Source organism: Podarcis filfolensis (assembly GCF_964270895.1).
Source record: "Podarcis filfolensis genome assembly, chromosome: 5".
NCBI lineage: Eukaryota > Metazoa > Chordata > Lepidosauria > Squamata > Lacertidae > Podarcis > Podarcis filfolensis.
The window spans coordinates 64914096-64933786 of NC_139608.1; the positions used below are offsets into that span (position 1 = coordinate 64914096).

General features: G+C 40.0%; 1 protein-coding gene across 1 annotated transcript in view; it reads right to left on the minus strand.

Moving 5' to 3' along the window:
* Positions 1–8760: 8760 nt before the first annotated feature.
* PTEN (phosphatase and tensin homolog) overlaps positions 8761–19691 on the minus strand; it is a 54238-nt gene continuing 43307 nt past the window's right edge. The window contains exons 7-9 of the mRNA XM_083614203.1: positions 18266–18432; positions 12889–13116; positions 8761–11592 (exon numbers count right to left, since the gene is read on the minus strand). Coding sequence (XP_083470329.1) covers positions 11407–11592; positions 12889–13116; positions 18266–18432 — 581 coding nt within the window. The 3' untranslated portion in view covers positions 8761–11406. The remainder of the gene's footprint in view (positions 11593–12888; positions 13117–18265; positions 18433–19691) is intronic.

Genomic DNA, 19691 nt, shown 5'->3' on the forward strand with positions numbered 1-19691 from the left:
CTAAGCAGCAACAAAAATAGGGACAAGGACAAGGAAGATCTTGGGAACAGATGCATTCCATGAAGTGTCTTCAGTGAGTGAGCTGGGATACTAGAGTGGGTTAGGTCAGGGTCACCGCCATTGCCATTTTTCTTGGCTTTTTTATTATTATTTTAAAAAACCTTGTAACTCAAGCGTAAACCCTGCCTGAATCCTAAAATACATCAATATTCTCAAAGGGTTAGTGCCTTTCCTCTCTTGTGAGAAGTAACCCAAAAGAAAATGTATATGTGGTTTTGAAAGGTTTCCTACACAACACACTTGGCCTCATAGAAATACATTATGCCACCTGAGGCAAAGGGACAGATGTCACCTTTCCCATTCCACATCTGGACTGGCAGCTGAATTTTCCATTAGCAGTGTGGAAGTGACACCATCCACCATACCTGAGGGAGACACTACCTTACAAGGCACAGGGAAGGCCATGGGGTAGATATAGATTTTGGCACCCCCACCCCCCAGTTTATGGTACTTTACTCTGCCCACTGTTAGGGGCTGGCCCTGTCTCAAAAACCAAATCAGCTATCAACACATGCTGTTCAGGAAATTCTCCCTCCTGTCAACATGGGGGGAAATGCAACCTCAATCTTCTTGAAATGATAGAGTCTGAAGAGCAGCACATCTAGTGCAGAACCCAGTGCACTAAGGCCTTCCTCTTTCGGAGATTAAGTGGGGAAGAGGCCTTTTCAGTGATGGTACCCCAACTCTGGAATAGCTTCCTAGGCTTCCTCTTACTGATTTGTGATTTACTTTGTTGCTGGTGAATCATTTTAAAAAGCTACTCAAATATTTTAAAATAAAAGTCTCTCTCCACAAAGAAGTTTAACACTTCTTTTGCATGTTCCTAATTGATAATAAGAGCTTGTGAGACAATGTAATCATTTGAGAAGTGTAAAATAAAAGCCCTTTGCAGTTTCCCAAGCATGTTTAGCAACTCATAAAAAGCACTACTGTCACTCTTTTTGGGGCTGGACTAATGTTGCCAAGCAATAAACTATTCAAAAATTATTTGAGGCTGCTTTTGAACCTACCCTGTGCCATGATGAGATTTGAGGTTTCTTCTAAATTGCCCAGAGTTATACTGCCTTGCTTTTGTTCTGGTTGGAAATTACAGCATATGCAAGGTACAAAGTTGCCCCAAAAAACACTATTTGGAGCAAATTGCTAATAGATGTGCACAAAGCTGGGTTAATAAATGTCAAACCCTCTTAACTCAGCATGGACCGTTTCCCACCCTCCTTAAGGTCGCAACTCCGATAGCAAAAGCAGTGATTTAAAAATAAGGTTAAAGAGTAGGATCTCTTGCTAACTAGATGTGATCTTCAAGCGATGCAATTTTCATCGTTTTATTATTCTCAGAAATACAATTATGGTCTTTCAGATTACTTTTCTGAATTATCTGCTTATGCAGTGGGGAAAGCATTTACAGCTTTGAAACTCCAAACTATGCCCACAGGGGAGATATGCTAAAATACCTGTAAGCTGGCATTTGTGCATTTGCAGTCAGAGGATTGGAAATTATTGTTCCACAATGCATTATATTGTTCTCTCCACAGCTTCTCTTTGAAAGAGATTCTTCAGACAGTTTGACTAAGTACACATTAGCAGCTTGAACTGCAGCGAGGGAACCCGTTGCATTTCAAGTTGCATTTTTATGCTGATGTTCACACCAGAGCATAGGTGGTGAGGCCTTCACCCAATGCCCATTCCCTGATTTATTTCCCTCACTGAACTCCAATTCAGCGGCCATAGTGGACATAGTGTATCTTGATTTCAGTAAGGCTTTTTGACAAAGTCCCCCATGGTATTTGTGCGGAGAAGATGGCAAAATGTGGGCAGGACAAGGTTGCTGTTAGGTGGTTTTGTAGCTGGTTCGTTGGCCGACGAGTGTTCACAAATGGTTCATCATCATCCTGGGAAAAAGTGACCAGTGAAGTTCTGTAGTGTTCTGTCCTGGGCCTGTTGTTCAGCGTCTTTATAAACAATTTGGATGAAGGAACTGGGGGAGTGCTCATCCAATTGCTAGATGACAGGAAACAGGAGGGGTAGCTAATGCCACAGAATGTGGAATCAGGATTCAATATGACCTTAACAGGTTGGAGAAGTGACCCCCCCCCCCCAACTAACAAAATGAATTTCAATAGGGACAAATGTAAGGGTCTACATTTATACAGGAAGAACCAGCTGCACAAATATAAGATGGGGGAAGCCTGACTTGTCAGCAGTACACGTGTAAAAGATCTAGGGCTCTTAGTAGATCACAAGCTTAATATGAGTCTACAACATGATACAGCAGCAAAAACACACAAAAACAACCCTAATGCTATTCTTGGCTGCATCAACCGAAGTATAGTGTCCCAATCAAGGGAAGTAATAGTACTGTTCTATTCTGACTTGGTGAGACATCACCTGGAACAGTGTGTGTAATTCTGGGCCCCACAGTTTAAAGATATTGACATGCTGGAACGTGTGCCCAAGATGATCAAGGATCTGGAAACGAAGCCTTATGAGGAACGGTTGAGGAAGTTTGGTATGTTTAGCCTGGATAAGAGGCGGCTGAAAGGAGATGTGATAGCCATCTTCAAATGTCTAAAGGGCTGTCACATGGAAGATGGAGCAAGCTTGTTTTCTCCTGCTTTGGAGGGTAGGACTCAATCCAATGGCTTCAAGTTACAAGAAAGCAGATTCTGACTAAGCACCAGGAAGAACTTTCTGACAAGAAGAGCTGTTTGACAGTGGAACAGACTCCCTCAGAAGGTGGTGGACTCTCCTTCATTGGAGGTTTTAAAGCAGAGGTTGGATGGCCATCTGCCATGAGTGCTTTAGTTGAGATTCCTGCATTGCAGGGGGTTGGGAGTAGATGAGCCTCAGGGTCCTTTCCAATTCTACAGTTCTATGACCTTCGGACCGTGACCAAGTACATCATGTGTTTTATGCATCAAACACCAGTGGCAGAAGCATGCTGAAACCTGTGTAAGTAGCAAGGTCTACATAGCCTTAGTTTGCTACTGGTAGATAGCAATAAATGTGTTTACATAGGTTTCTACGTCTGCTGCAGCGGCCCAACTTTGTGTTTTCAGAAATCACTTTTATGAAGGTGAAGGCTATAGCTAGTAAAGATTTTGAAGACAGTAAAAGGAGTTCTGCTCATTTCTGTATCACTTTCATTTTGCATAGCTCAGTAGTCTCTTTTTCCACTATTTTTTCCCCCACCCCCATATTAAATATTTTGCAACTTATGAGAGGAATTTAAGTCAATTTCATGCAGCTTTGTTCAACCCTTTTAATGCTGGGGTCAAATTCAAGAGCTAGGTGAGCGAAAGTATGTAAACTGAATCAGACTGAATTTATGGACCTTGGAGTGGACAGTTCTTTCGCTCAAGAGATACACCCAAATATCTGTCAAATATGGTGAACCTCTAAAATGAATAACGAAAGCTGATTGTACAAACTATCCAATCCAACAACAATAATTATCAGGAGTAAAGGAACAGTATATGAATAAAGCAAAACTACAAAGACAAGAAAAGCATCCAACATGCTTTCTGCCAAAGCTGGTGGTAGGATGCCTAAGTTTTCCTTTTCCTCTGGCCTGAGAAGAGCTGAATGGCATATAAAAGGACAGAAAAGAAAAGCAGCTTATATAATCCTTAAGAGGCAAGATGGCCTCCTCCATATGCAACTGAATGCATCAACTGAGGGCACAGCAACTCAGGTTGATCATTTACCAGAGTGGTGGGGAACTTCAGGCCCAGAAGTATGTCCCTCTGGACTCTTTCCAGGCCATGCCCTCTATCCCTAGACTTTGCCCCTCATGGTCCTACTCTGTACCTTCAAGTGCTTTTTTTCTGGCTGGAATGTGTCCTTGAACTGTGGCAATGCCCCTTGATTGCCTGGCTGGAAGATGCTGAGGTATGTGTGGGATTTCACTGTATAAAGGTAAGACTCCTACCTAAAGAAAGGAATTTTTAAGATGAGACAGAAGGGATTCTATAGTAAAATAATGCTATCTCTAAAACAATAATGGCATTAGAACTCACTCACTACATCTTATCTATCTCAACATCTCTCATTAGGTCTGATAGAACATTCTCAAGGTCAGTAAATTATGAAGTTTACTCAAGACAGAGGAAGGACTGCAGCATTTGCTAAAATTGTGGTTGACAAAAGAAACTACCTTAGTTGCAGAGAGGGGAGGGAAAGCAGACCCAACATAAGAGCCAAGCTCATGCAGCAGCAGTGCAGGAGAGACCCACCAATTATGCAGGACTGTTGGCTGCAGTGGACTGCTTTGCTGATGTGTTCCTGCAGTGAACATGCCAGCATACCAGCATCCAGCAGGATTGAACCATTATGCTCTCTACAGTTCATCAGGAGGTGGGGAAACAAGCTGCAGTGTCATTGTCCCCCAATCCCTAATGAAACATTAGCTCCATTCCCAAACTGATCTGGACCTGGGCTTTTTTATTACTATTACTTTGCTAATTTTTATTAAAGCTTTTTTTTTATACAGCAAAATAAAAAGGGGGGGAGGAGAAAAGAAAAGGGACTTCTGATTCTCCATCTGTCAGTTACATTAAAAGAATTATTCAAAACATTTGCTCCACAACAACATCCAACTATTGCACTTTCCATAAAAAAGTATTTTCCCAATCTCCAAACCCAAATATTGCACAAAAAGGGTCCCCAATTAATAATATTGATATGTCCCTCTAATAGTTTCTAATTAAACATAACAATTTTGCCGCCAACCATTTCAGCAACCATGCCTCTATGTTAAATTATGATAAATCTTTCCCGCTCTGTGCTGATAAGTCTCTCTGCTGTGAACACATCGAGACAATATTCCATATCCATTGGTCCACACTCAGTTCTGTATCGTCAGTTTCCACTTCCTGATGTATTTACCATGTTTTTCCAGCCTTCTCTTTTCAGTTTCCATGTGCATTTCTTCCATTCTTTTTCCAAAAAGAATACCAGGGATTTAATAGCTTTATCCCCTGGGATCACTCCCAAGTCATAGGTAAAACTCTTCCTCCCTCAATTCCATAGATGTCAGATTATCCAAATATCTCTCCATTTTTAACTTCGTTTTTCTTTTCCTGAATCTCAGCTTTATCATTTAGTTTCTTCATTTCTCCATACATTTGTATAGTGGGTTCTTCCACCTGATCAGTTGCTCCTTCTAGCTTTGCCAGTTTCATCCCTCAGTCCTACCTGTTCTTTATCATCTAGAGCATCTATAACATTTCTGATCCCTTTTTCCATTTCATTCATCTCCGGTTTAGTTTCATTGAAGTGTTTGGATTTGATATCCCGCTTTATCACTACTCGAAGGAGTCTCAAAGCGGCTAACATTCTCCTTTCCCTTCCTCCCCCACAACAAACACTCTGTGAGGTGAGTGGGGCTGAGAGACTTCAAAGAAGTGTGACTGGCCCAAGGTCACCCAGCAGCTGCATGTGGAGGAACAGAGACGCAAACCTGGTTCACCAGATTACGAGTCTATCACTCTTAACCACTACACCACACTGGCTCTCCTGCTCATTTCATTGACTGTTCCTCCTAATCTTGGCAAATTTTTATCTATTTCCCCCCTCTAAAACCTCCGTTTTTGCATTAAGAGACTTTGTTTCCTCTGTCGGTATCTGCTTAAGAATATCCACAGTAAGAAGGGACCCTGAAGATCTCCTTTCTTCCACCGTTTTTCCTTTTGCCTCTTTTTCCTTTTCATTCTTGTGATATTCTGAATTTTAATGCTTTCCCTGCATTTTTATATACCCCATATTTTTCTGTGTATAATACACCCCCATGTATAAGATGCCCCCTACTTTGGGGGACCCCAAATTTAGAAAATGGGCATATGCACTATTCGTGTATAAGACTCCCCCAGATTTTTAACCTTATTTTAAAGTAAAAAAACCCTAGTCTTATACACGGAAAAGTACGGTATATTACTTCTGTCTCTAAACAGCTTCCATCACTACAACAATTTCACAGCTTGCACCTGCCTTGTTTTGAAAGAAGCATATTCCATTCCCAGGAATAGTGTCAGCTGGCAAAGTAACTTTCAATTTCCTAAACACACATTCGCCAAAATAATAATTAAAAAATAATCCACTTCAAGCTGCATAGATTCCCCTTGTCAGGTTAAAACTTTCTCATTCCACGCCATAAATCCAGCTTTTCGTCACTTTTACTTGACGCTATAAGCAGTAGCTTTTTCCTTCTCCTTTATTCCAGAAAGCAGTTAACCTACGATTTTCACTGGCAGACACAGAAACACTTCCAAGTTGTAAATTATCTTGTTCCGAAGATAATTAAGAAAGGGACGTGTTTGCGGTCAGTGTCCATAATAGGACTGCAGCATGGTTTGGGCAAGATGACAGTCCTTGGCCTCCTGTCACTCAACCCACAAGGCAGGAAAATTTGCAATCTCCCTATCTCACAAAGAACAAACTTTTTAAAGCAACAGTTCCATTCCTTCGGTTCAACTTCTTTTGACAAACATGTGTCTGGCTGTCATCAGAGGCTACACTGCTATGTCCATCAGTAAGAAGCCGATGAGAAACCTTCAGTCTGCCATGATCCCTCCCCTCTGAAACACCCCGGACCTGGGCTTTGTGTATAGCCCAGAAATCAACAAATTAAACAATCCATTAATAAATCTTGGAGGCTGTTGTGTTGTTTTGGTTTCTTATCATTCCCAAGCAACACTGGGTTAACTACCAGTTAATTTCATATATTTTGCATACCGGTATTTTATACTTGAAAAGTCTGTAATTTTATCGGGACAAGTTGTTTGTTTACTGTTGCAACAATTGTTTTCTCAAAACGTACTTTCTGTACCATGAAAAACAAATAAAAACATTTTTTAAAAGTATGCAAGAACTTCATATAAATGTGTCATCAATGTAGCCCTCTTCACACATTATGTGCATGCAGAAGGAAAACCATGGTGGAAATGGCAGAGTTTTTAGCCCAGACCCCCAGAATTGTGTTCTTCCTCCTCCTGCTCCCATCACCGTGCTAAGCATACTTTCTGCAGCAGGGGATCTTTTCTGATGGAGGCTCCTTACAGGGTTTAGAACCTTGATAGAACATTCTGCAGCTGTTAATTTTTCTTACATTTATATCCCGCTTCTTCTGCCATGAAATTCAAACCAAATGTGGCTTCCAGGCGGTCACCCATCCAGACTAAGGCCTGCTTTGCTTTAGCAGAAGGTAGGCTCATGCGCTTTCAGACCATACTCTGGGAATTACATTCATCACAGTGGCAGTGGAAGCAGGAGAGGTGTGACTTTAAAGGTGGAACTTACAGAGTGTCTGAAAAGGACAGTTGTGTCCTCATTCAATTTAGAATGTATGTTTCCATATGATGAAAGGGGAAATCAGGTAATATATAATGAGCAATACATGGGTCTTTTCTCTCTCTTCTTCAAGTGTTACTATCAAAAGCTTGACTACTTGTAGGAAAGAACTGAAAGGTTAGGGATTTTTAAACCAACAGATAAGCAAGCACTCCAACATGATTTTGGGACTATGCATCACAAAATGGGAAAAATCTGAAATGTAAGTGTATCATAAGGCTCTACTTTTCAGTTTTCATTTCATGTAAACATGGAACGGTTACAGTACAAGGCTGCTCTGAGCCTCCATTAACACTATTCTGTGGTTTTAGACATACATTCGTATTATTCTGAAAGTATTGTACAAAGATCTAGGACAATTAGGAGCAATCTTTGCCCCATACAGCTTTTCACAACTTAAGGTATTAAATGAACACTAACATGGCAACGCTAGAAATTAGACAATCTGGCCTAATTTAACAAAAGCATATAGTTTCCTTTCTTCACGCTTTATAAAAAAATGGTAAAGCAATATATAGTGTCCACTGTAAGATCTGAATAGGCTCTTTTGAGCACAATAAATACAAAAAACTAGCATCAAAAACCATTCTGGACCAATGGGAAAAAATTGATTGTTCAGTAGCAGTCACCTCTGAAACAATGCATCAAAGCATTTGATTTCTTACACAGGAACAGGTTGATATAAATACTTGTTTCTGGTGGTAATATTTTTAAAGCTACAAAATTAACCCATCCCGGATGTTCAAGTTTCATTTATGTATTCAGGCTGACAGTTTACCATGAAAATAGCTAGGTGTGCAAATTGTCCTGTGCTAGATGTATATTAGAATGAACAGGAATAGTTTAATTGCTCTAGATCTGCACAGATATAAAGGAGTTGCCAAATAACCATTTTAGACCAATGGCCTATTTAGCAGAGCACTGTCTTTCTTAGCTCTAAGGTCTCAAACAGGTTTTTCTCGTCCTTGCAACTACAGTACTAAAAACAGCCATTGAGGATATGCTCTGTATTAACCTAGAACTTTATCATGTAATGCTTGAGCTTTACCCCACTAAGCTATACCCTCTTTCCTGCACCAGAAAAAAGTTCACCATACTGAAGTTATTACAGAAGATTCAAAAATACAAAACCAAATTATGTAGTCATATTCATATTCCTACACTAGTCTAATCACAAATTGTCAAAACCCCACCAATTTCCCCCCCCCCCAATGAAATTTGGGTATACTTTTAAACATGTTCGTCTCTATTAAGCAATCCCCAGGCTTTTAATCACATGTGCCTTTCATTATTTTACTGAAATATAAGTGATTTTATTCCATGTGCTTCCATATAATAATACACCCAACACAGTGACAAGAATGAGACTTTAATCAGTTTTAAGTGGAGTTTTAACACTACGATAAAGGGCTGTTAAACACAATAACAAACGGACATCTGATTTGTATGAGACATTATCCTGTACATGTCATTTTCTTGTTTTGTGTATCCTCGGTGCATAGCATTACACACAGAGCCACTGTTGCACAGCACAATAGTATCTGAAGAGGCTGAATCAGAATAAGGCTGCTTAACAGACTTTTTTTCTTAGTGTATATATATATGTATATATATATATAATATTCTATATGAAAACAGACTGAGAATTTTGAACTGGCGGAGTAAAGAGGCAGCTCTACCAAACATTGCAGTTAAAGCCTCCTTTTAGTGCACAGTTCCACCCCTTCCATCTGCATGCATGACACATTTTAACAGTATTTTAAAAAGGTAAACGAGGCACTTTGTGGCAACCACAGGCATCGTTAACATATTGCACGTTTGCTAGAATTTTAAACATGGAACTGCACACTGGCACCCCAAACTCTTTTTCCTTAAAGCTGAAAACAATTGATGCTGCATGTAAACATCCCTTCAGTTTACAATTTGTGCCACAGCATATAACCTTGGTGCTATTTTATACAACTGCCCTTTCACTACTGTGACAAACTATTTTAAATGGGGCTACAGATGATGAGGGATGGCACAGGGCCTAAGAGTAAGCTCCTGTCAAAGTGATGCCTTCAAGTAATTTCAGACATGTAAGCTGCTGCACATCCAAGAATTTAAGCACACAGTCCAGAAACTCAAGAAATTACCTACAAGAATGCATTTTCAAGCTAAATGATGAATACTGTCATAAATAAAGTTTTAATTAGGACTCAAACCTTTCAGTCATAGTAATTCTTGCCATGTTCTATGGGGATGGTAGCTGAAATAAAGTATAGGAGAGTATGCATAATATATATTATATATATAATATATATATAATACCATTTTCCTTTTCCAATGACTATACCATAAAAACGTAAGCAAGGCTTCTCAGAACCACTGACACATTCAAAATCCAAACCCTCATTCAGACCTTCACATTCCAAAGGAAGAACAGTGCAAAAGGCCACTGAAATATTTCCAATCTGACCCTCCCATGTTACACAGTAGAACTGTACAAGACACCGAACACTGTCAACATCCAAACATCTTAAAGCACAAACTTTTTAGTTGGCTAATGTGGCTTTCAAATTGTCTTAACATAAATCAGGCTCAACGTAAGTTGCAGGATAAAGTCAACGGTGACACGGTTGTCACCTCTCGCCAATAAGGTCCATCTATGGTATTGTAGAACTGGATCGAATCTGAGGAAATCTGAACATTAGCTTTGAAAAAAGTTTACGTAATAGATGAAAGCTATGATCCTGTGCAGTTACACGCAAGTTCCACTAAAAATAATATGAAGTTATAGGCACGCAACTACACAGATTAGAAAAGGGAGCAAATTTACCAATGAATGTTGAAGCAGCATGCTGCCCCTTTGTTCGGTATTCAGCCTGAGTTCTGCCTTGACTAGTTACCATATATACCCTTGTTATCAATGCTAACGGACTAGGAAAAATGGATTATTCCAAATTCTTTTACTCAAATGGGACAATAATAAACAAGTTTAACTCCAATAAACCAATGGGATTTTACACCATGAAATTCGAAATAGCAGTTCCAAATGTTTGAAAGACAAGGATTTTTTTTTATTTTCTTTTTTTAGAAAAAATATTACTTCAACATTTATCATCCACAGCTGGGGGCATGGCAACTGTAACACACAAACAACTGTGTAAGCCCATTTCTGGTAGACAGCCTCCACATTTGTATGGTTAAGTCATTGTTACGGTGTCTCACATGTAACCAAATTTTCATATCCCTTCATTTGTAGATCTTTTAAGATGCTGTAGAAGGTTCATTCCTGTACCCCTAATACAGAACCACTCCCTCTAGCTGCCTTTTCTAGCACCATTATGCTTTAAAAAAAATAAAATGCACAAACAAGCAGTGACAGCGGCGATTCCTCAAATGTCCAGGATTTATTACTGTAGCATGCTAAAGAGGTGCATGTAAGTAAGCTGGAAATGGTACACAGTCCAGGGTCCAGCACAAAACAATCCTTTCTGAGCTTCTCTTTCCACTCTCCTACCCATATTACATGCATTTGAATGTAGTAAAACCCGTTACTTCTCCAAGCCAACTGCAGACTTATCTGTTGCCACATAAGTGCAAAGAAAGGGGCAGGATGTGAACCTGTGTATTAGAAAGAGCTTTACAGCCACTTCAATTGGTGACAGAACACAAAAGGAAAATTCCCTACGTATACACATCAGATCTGTCTCCACTTTTATAAAACTGGAATCAAATGGGAAAGTGCCATCTTTGTGTTTTCCTAATTGAAGTTTAAATGTTCTCTTGACACGAAAAGGTATATACATAACATAGCTACGTAACCTTTTTTTTCAACTGGACAAGAAGTGTCAAGCCCAGAGACTTCATAGGGCAAAATGAGATTGGTCAGGAAAAGAACTGTTCCTACAACTGATAATTGTGACACAATGTCCTATTGCCATTTCAAAAGGTCCATAATTCAGTTTATTCAAGTTTTCTTCTTTGTGGTATTTTTTCCCAAATAAAAAAAAATATTCAGACTTTTGTAATTTGTGTATGCTGATCTTCGTCAAAAGGTTCATTCTCTGGATCAGAGTCAGTGGTGTCAGAATACCTATAATGATCAGGTTCATTATCACTAACATCCGGTGTTACTGAAGTCGAGCTGCTAGCCTCTGGGTTTGATGGCTCTTCTACTGTTTTTGTGAAAAATAGCTTCACCTAGAAAAAAAGACAAAAGATATCAGTCCATATTTGCTTGGAAAAGAAGGAATAGGTTGCTCCCTGCATCTGTAGTTCTTTGTGTGGTCATCTGTGCACAGCACTGTTATGAACACGAAAAGTGAATGCAGAATATTATCACAACCTAAGCATTAACACTAAACAGAAACCCAAATAGCAAGTACTTTATGTGATTAACTGAGGATTTTTAAGGCAGCACCAGTAATTTCAAGGCTTATTAGTATCTTACATTTTTCATTTCTTCTAGACTGACTGATCCAATCTTCTATTAATATGGCAAAGCCTCATATTTTTAGCTTCTTCGTAGTTATTCTAACAGTTATTCTACTCAGGATCTGGTCACTTTTGATAAAGATTTTAGCGAGATCCCAGAAACCTTAAGAAAAGTCTAACAAAGTACTTATTAAATGTGTGCTTCTGAAATAGAATTATAAAAGGAAGCTATTCCCCCCCCACACATACTATAGACCAAACATCAATTAACAGAATTCAGCTTGGGTTCTGCCAAAATCAGCTCTTGCTGTATTTGTATGCAGATACGGATAACACAAATGAAAGAGGAAAACAAGTCAGTGTAATAGTAGTTTTAACATACAAATAAAACAGTTTAACACAAAATTCTCTCAAATTTGAACATCTTCCTGTTATTGATATTCAAAGGTAAGATTGCCAGAGTAATTCATGCTCTAGTAACTGCCAGTTAGATCACTATAACATGCTTTACATGGGGTGCCCTTGAAGATGACCCAGAAGCAGTGCAGTCTGCTGGAAATCTTATGATACTGATTCTGAAGCTGCCACTCATATTTTATATTTATTGGGCAGAATGATGTTATTTTTAAGTTGTGTTTTTGTACCATACACTGGGGTCACTTGTGATGAAGAGTGGGCTAAAAATATTTTAAATAAATAAATTCATTGCTGGGTTGTCACACATTTACCCTTAAGGTATACAGTGGAACCTCAGGATACGTACCGTCTTCCTTACGAACGCTTTGGGTAATGAGCTCTGCTAACCCGGAATTAGATGCTCCTGGTTGTGAACTTTGTTCCAGGATGCGAGCGGAAGTCGCGCGGCAGCAGCGGAAAACCCCATTAGCGAAAGCGCTCCTCATGTTAAGAACGGTTTCAGGTTAAGAACGGACCTCCGCAACAAATTAAGTTCATAACCAGAGGTACCACTGTACAATAAGACCCCGGATTTACTATGCATGGCATACTTTCAATCTCTTTGAGTACACTTCAAGTTTCTTTGATGCCTCTGAATATACCTACCTTGAAGTTTGGAGAAAAGTAACGATTTGCCTTGTCTTTATTTGCCTTGTCCAAATCATTTTTTGTTAGTGTAAGTATTAGATATTCCTTATCATTATCTGAACGCTCTGTACTGAAAATCCCATCAAGTTCCTGATCTCCAAGAAGACTTCCGTTTTCTACTTTGTCGGAATTTTCTTCTGGTCCTGGTATGAAGAATGTATTTACCCAGAAATGAAACATTTTGTCCTAGAGACAAAAAGAAAAAACTTGTTTTAACATAACATAAACATGGCACAATATGAATATATTCTATTGAAATTTGGCTGCACAAATACATAACACAGATACACAAGAAGTTTTATGGTGGGGAGAGTTTTCCCCCATCTTCATTTCTGCACTGACACATATACCTCCACTGTCCTCCTTTCTGGTAGAGCTGCCCCAATGCCTAGCATGATTATTCATTAAAATTTTGTTGAGTGCTTAATTTCAAAATCTTTTCTCCTCTTTTTTACCGTTTGAAAATTGACTGCAATAATAAGTAGCTTTCTAACTGGCACAAAGACCAGATGATCAGTGCTGAATATAAGGCCTTCTCTGAGAAGAGGGCAGATGACACAATAGATATGAAAAATTGGGGAGGATACCCCAAATTCCAATCTTGGGGAGAAGGCTGTATGTGTTAGAATTCGCTGCATGCTCTTCCCACTCTGAATTTATGTATACCTGTATACACAGCTGTTACATCCTGAAATCTGGTCAGCCGAAATCATGAGATGAAACATGTGAATTAGGAGCATGCTATCCCCCTAACTCTAACTACCATGGCAAGAATTTTAACACAACCCCACCCCACCTCAGTCCAACTCTTTATGGCCTGCGGAACTGAACTTTTTCTTCCTCTTCTCTCCCACTTCCTTAAAAATTGAGCAGTGGCTTGACATATTTCAGGAGTAATTATAAGTTGAACTTGTGATGATTGCAATGAGGTTGTGATGGGGTCACCTCCATCCTCAGCTTCCTTTTCCAGCAGAAGGTAAGCTGTATATCCACTTTATACAAGTGCTGGTACATAGTTTACTGGTACAGCATCACACCAGTGCCACTGGAGGAGCAGGAAGAGATAGATCTTCCTTTGCTACTGCTGCAGCAGCCACCACCGTCAAGTGAATGAATAGGTGCAGAAAAAGGTATGGATGGCAGTTGGAAGGGAAGGAGAAAGATTTGAGTTCTCTCACTCATATTCAACCATGCACTAAAAAAGAATGCAGTGACTGTAATGCTCACCCTCTTATTAAAAAGCGAGCACTATAAACCAGGGTTCATAATCCAGGCCTGGAGGTTACAAGATGTGGCAGCATCAGATGCAATTCATTAGAGGCCTTTCCAACAATTAAGGATCACGTCAACTAAGTACCACCACTCTGTACAAGTACAATTAAAACAGGCCTAGTACAAAACAAAACATTCACAACCTCTGATATGTGTGTCTACTGATGTTAAACATCCATGAAAGTCTGTATGGTAGATTAGAAACTGCTAGTGGTAGCTGTAATTGGTAAGAAACGAAAGTACCCATTAACCGAGGAATAAAATTAACCACAATGGGGATACTGAAATTATCCATTGCTATAGTCAAATTCCCTTCAAGAAATGTTTTCCATGATATACTTCCTATAAGAAACTGTTCGTTTTCTCACATGTATATTCTGCCTTTTAAGTTGAAAAAGGAGACAACCTGCTTTTCATCAGTGCAAGGAAAGCATAACAAGTTGCCATATTAAAGAAACATTGTTTCTATAAGGAGTAACTTTGCTGTTACAGTAATGTTAAAGAAGATAAAGAACAAGATGTTGCCTTACACTCCACTAGAAAGCTATTGCCATCCCGTCCCTCCAAAAAAAGTTTGTGCTGATTGTTTTAGACAGATGTTTCATAGTTCTATACTGAAAGGATCATAGAAAAAACAGAAATGATTCTACACTTCTATATTTACTTTCCTGGTCTGGGGATTCTATGAAAAGGCTGCTAAACCGAGCACCTACTCAACCTACAACTGCTCAATAAATTGTATCTGCAAGATTTAGAAGTCTTTTGTACTGCTTTTCTACAAGTGAAACTCAGAAAATTAGAATATTGTGGAATAGTTCATTTATTTCAGTAATTCAACTTAAAAGGTTAAACTAATATATGAGATAGATTCATGACATGCAAAGCGAGATATGTCAAGCCTTTATTTGTTATAATTGTGATGTTTATGGCATATAGCTGATGAAAACCCCAAATTAACAATCTCAGAAAATTAGAATATTAAATGAAATCAGCAAAACAAGGAATGCAAATAGAGCAATATTGGACCTCTGAGAAGTAGAAGCATGTGCATGTACTCAGTACTTGGTTTGGGCCCCTTTTGCATCAATTACTGCCTCAATGCGGCATGGCATGGATGCTATCAGCCTGTGGCACTGCTGAGGTGTTATGGAAGACCAGGAAGCTTCAATAGCAGCCTTCAGCTCTTCTGCATTGCTCGGTCTCATGTCTCTCATCTTTCTCTTGGCAATGCCCCATAGATTTTCTATGGGGTTCAGGTCAGGCGAGTTTGCTGGCCAATCAAGCACAGTAATCCCATGGGCATTGAACCAGATTTTGCTACTTTTGGCAGTGTGGGCAGGTGACAAAGTCCTGCTGGAAAATGAAATCAGCATCCCCATAAAGCTCGTCTGCGGAAGGAACCATGAAGTGCTCCAAAATCTCCTGATAGACGGCTACGTTGACCCTGGACTTAATGAAGCACAGTGGACCAACACCAGCTGATGACATGGCTCCCTAAATCTCTTTTCTGATGAGAGCAGCTTTTGCATCTCATTTGGAAACCAAGGACCCAGAGTCTGGAGGAAGAATGGGGAGGCACACAATGCCAGATGCTGGAGGTCCAATGTGAAGTTTTCACAGTCTGCGTTGATTTGGGGAGCCATGTCATCAGCTGGTGTTGGTCCACTGTGCTTCATTAAGTCCAGGCTGATTTCATTTAATATTCTAATTTTCTGAGATTGTTAATTTGGGGTTTTCATCAGCTGTACGCCATAAACATCACAATTATAACAAATAAAAGCTTAACATATCTCGCTTTGCATGTCATGAATCTATCTCATATATTAGTTTCACCTTTTAAGTTGAATTACTGAAATAAATGAACTTTTCCACAATATTCTAATTTTCCGAGTTTCACCTGTATATATACAAGGTAGTCATGTATGCAAGAGGGCAGATTACATTCCAAGTAAAAGGTAAAGGTACCCCTGCCCGTACAGGCCAGTCGTGTCCGACTCTAGGGTTGTGCGCCCATCTCACTTAAGAGGCCGGGGGCCAGCGCTATCCGGAGACACTTCCGGGTCACGTGGCCAGCGTGACGAAGCTGCTCTGGCGAGCCAGCACCAGCGCAGCACACGGAAACGCCTTTTACCTTCCCGCTATAGAGCGGTACCTATTTATCTACTTGCACTTAGGGGTGCTTTCGAACTGCTAGGTGGGCAGGAGCTGGGACCGAAAGACGGGAGCTCACCCCGCCTCGGGGATTCGAACCGCCGACCATACGATCGGCAAGTCCTAGGCACTGAGGTTTTACCCACAGCGCCATCCGCGACCCACATTCCAAGTAGTTATGTGTATTAAGACATCATTGTGATAGTCAGGATCATAACCTTCTAATGTCTTAAATGCCCACTCATCTGTGCTTTCAGGGCATAAAGCCAGGTAAGTCCACAAATCTCTAATGGCAGACCAACATAACTAGATTCCAGAATTATTTAGGAATTACTGATTTGGATAACTGTTGATGATCTGGGTGAAAAATCTTGGCTGCAACTATATCTCATTATTACAGTGGCAGAGGACACTCTGGTATATAGGATACAAGAGGTTGCTAAAAATAGGAATGAAACTTACTAGAAATGCAAATTGTATTCTATTTGTGCTGAAGCCAATTATAGCAACATCTTTTTAAAAAATACTCTCATTGTGCAAAAACCAGCAGCAAAGAAAGCTTCCTTTGCAGGTGGTACGACTGTACCGAAGCACAGTTCAAAAGTGCTCCCAATGATCTAGTGCAACTGGGCTGCTTCCATCCCAGAACACATTCTGCTAATGCAATACATCTGAAGCCAGTTCAAAAACAAAAGTTACTTTTGTTCAAAGCAGCTCAATTAGCACAGGCTGAAAAACTGGGTACAGTTGAGCCAACCTCGTCCTACGAAATTATGTTTCAGTGTTTTTGCTCATTTCTGTTAAGAAATGCTGACTGGTAGTTAGAAAAACTAACTACCAACCGGTCAGCTTGACATAAATACTAGGAAATGTTGTAGAACAAATAATTAAATGGTCAGTCTGTGAGCACTTAGAAAAGGATGCTGTTATTACTAAGACCCAGCATCAGTTTCTCAAAAACAAGTCATGCCAGACAATTATTATTATTATTATTATTATTATTATTATTATTATTATTATTAATTATAAAGTTACAAGCTAGGTGGATCAGGGGAACACTGTGGATGCAGTGTATCTTGATTTCAGTAAGACTTTTAACAAAGTCCCTCTTGAGATTACTGCAGAGAAGCTTGTAAAATTGCAATATCTCATGCCAATATCCTCTGACTACAAAGAACAGCTTTTCTGTGGCAAGGGGAATGGACTGTAGCTGTGGGAAAAGGCTGGGAAACCCCAGTTTACAAGCCCAGTACTACTGGTACCACTTGCAATGTTTGGGCTTCAGCCCTGCAATCTCATTTTTCACAAAAGGTTGCTCAGATGATAACAGCAAAAGAAGATAAGACTGTACAGCATGTTCCCTTTTATGCTAAGATTAGACCTATCCTACCCTAATTCTTTACATATAAATAGGGCAGACATGTGAGCAGCAGCCTGCCATAATATTCGATTTGACCCTCAGACTTGAAGCACTTGTGGGTCCACTGAAGCATTTAGAAACATTTAACCACCTAATTAGCAAGTTGCCATTCTTTCTGATTTGGGCTCAACAACCACCATTCATGAATATATAAGCTAAAGACTTCAGCAACTGATGGTTTGGAAACTTCAGATAGTGCAAAATGTGGTAGTCCACATCTCTAAGGTAAAGTCATGGAAAACAAAGCAGAAATCAGTCATCTGCACTGACCTCCTATAACATTTGATACAATACTAAGTGGGCAGATGGCATATATACATTGTCCCCTTTCACACAATATCCAGAAGCAATGACAAGAAAAGCATGAGTGAGTCATATCTCCTTCCTTATCACTTTGGTAGAATGCCTAAAGCCACCAATAGCAGACTGAACTGCATGGAATTGGGGGGGGGGGGTTGGAATCAATATTTTCTCAGATTAAAACAAACACACCTTTTTCAACATCTTGTTTTGCTTATGGAAGAATTCCACCTTGATATCACCACACACTGGCAATGGCTGAGGGAATTCGAAGTACATGTATTTGTCTTCACGTCTTGGGGGTCCTGAAGAGGAGGTGAATATCTTTACCTTAAGTTGGTAGACCACAAACTGAGGATCTGCAAGATAAAAATAGCCAAGCAGTTTAAAATTAATTTGAAGTCCAGAATTAGAAAGACACTTACCTGAAGCAAGTATTTTTAAAGCGTTTGAGTCATGACTATCAATATGAATGTTGTTATACTAAGCAGTCAACCATTCCAAGTTAAGTCTGTTGTGAACAGTGACATTTTCAATACATACATCAATCTAGCACTGGATTACTTAAGAGCCTTCTATAAAGGTAAAGGTACCCCTGCCCGTACGGGCCAGTCTTGCCAGACTCTAGGGTTGTGCACTCATCTCACTCTATAGGCCGGGAGCCAGCGCTGTCCGCAGACACTTCCGGGTCACGTGGCCAGCGTGACAAGCTGCATCTGGCGAGCCAGCGCAGCACACGGAACGCCGTTTACCTTCCCGCTGGTAAGCGGTCCCTATTTATCTACTTGCACCCGAAGGTGCTTTCGAACTGCTAGGTTGGCAGGCGCTGGGACCGAACGGCGGGAGCGCACCCCGTCACGGGGATTCGAACCGCCGACCTGATGATCGGCAAGTCCTAGGCGCTGAGGTTTTACCCACAGCGCCACCCGCGTCCCTTCTATAGAAGAATGTTAATACAGTGAGCCTCAACTAGAACGCAAGTGACTGGCAATTTAATCAGCTGAATTAGCTAGAAAACGTCTAGCCAACCAAGGAACAGAACTACTCAACAGAACCACAGATTTAATATAATGGCCTGGTTTGCATAATGGCAAGCAAAGCTATGGCTTACTGGTACTATGTGAAGGCCAAACTAGTTTGCTCACTTCAGACTCATAGCAGCAAAGTATTGTTAAGAATCAGTTATGCTTTTCTAAACTGGGAAGAAAGTTTGTTCTATATACTTGATCACATACAAGTTTAAATTAATGCAAACAGTTAATATAATAGAGTTGAAACAAATTAAGCTCTTGTCAAATTGTCAAATTACACGTGTAAAGATACTGAATCTCTTAAAAATTAGGTATTCTTGCTGCCAAGTATCCATGTGGCAGGGGAGCTCATTCCTTTTCCCCTTCTAACACAGCTTGTGTTTACTGAGGACAGAGTTTAACTATAAGCCATGGGTCAGACGACACACTAAGCCAATTCCTGGCTTGGTGCAGCAGCAAAAAGGACCAGGGAGTAACAAAACAGCTACAAGCTTCTCTCTTGAGAGCCCATCTTCTCACCTCTAAAGCTTCTCAGTATCTTCTCACCAATTATGTATATTATGATATGATGTTAAGTTTTTTAAAAA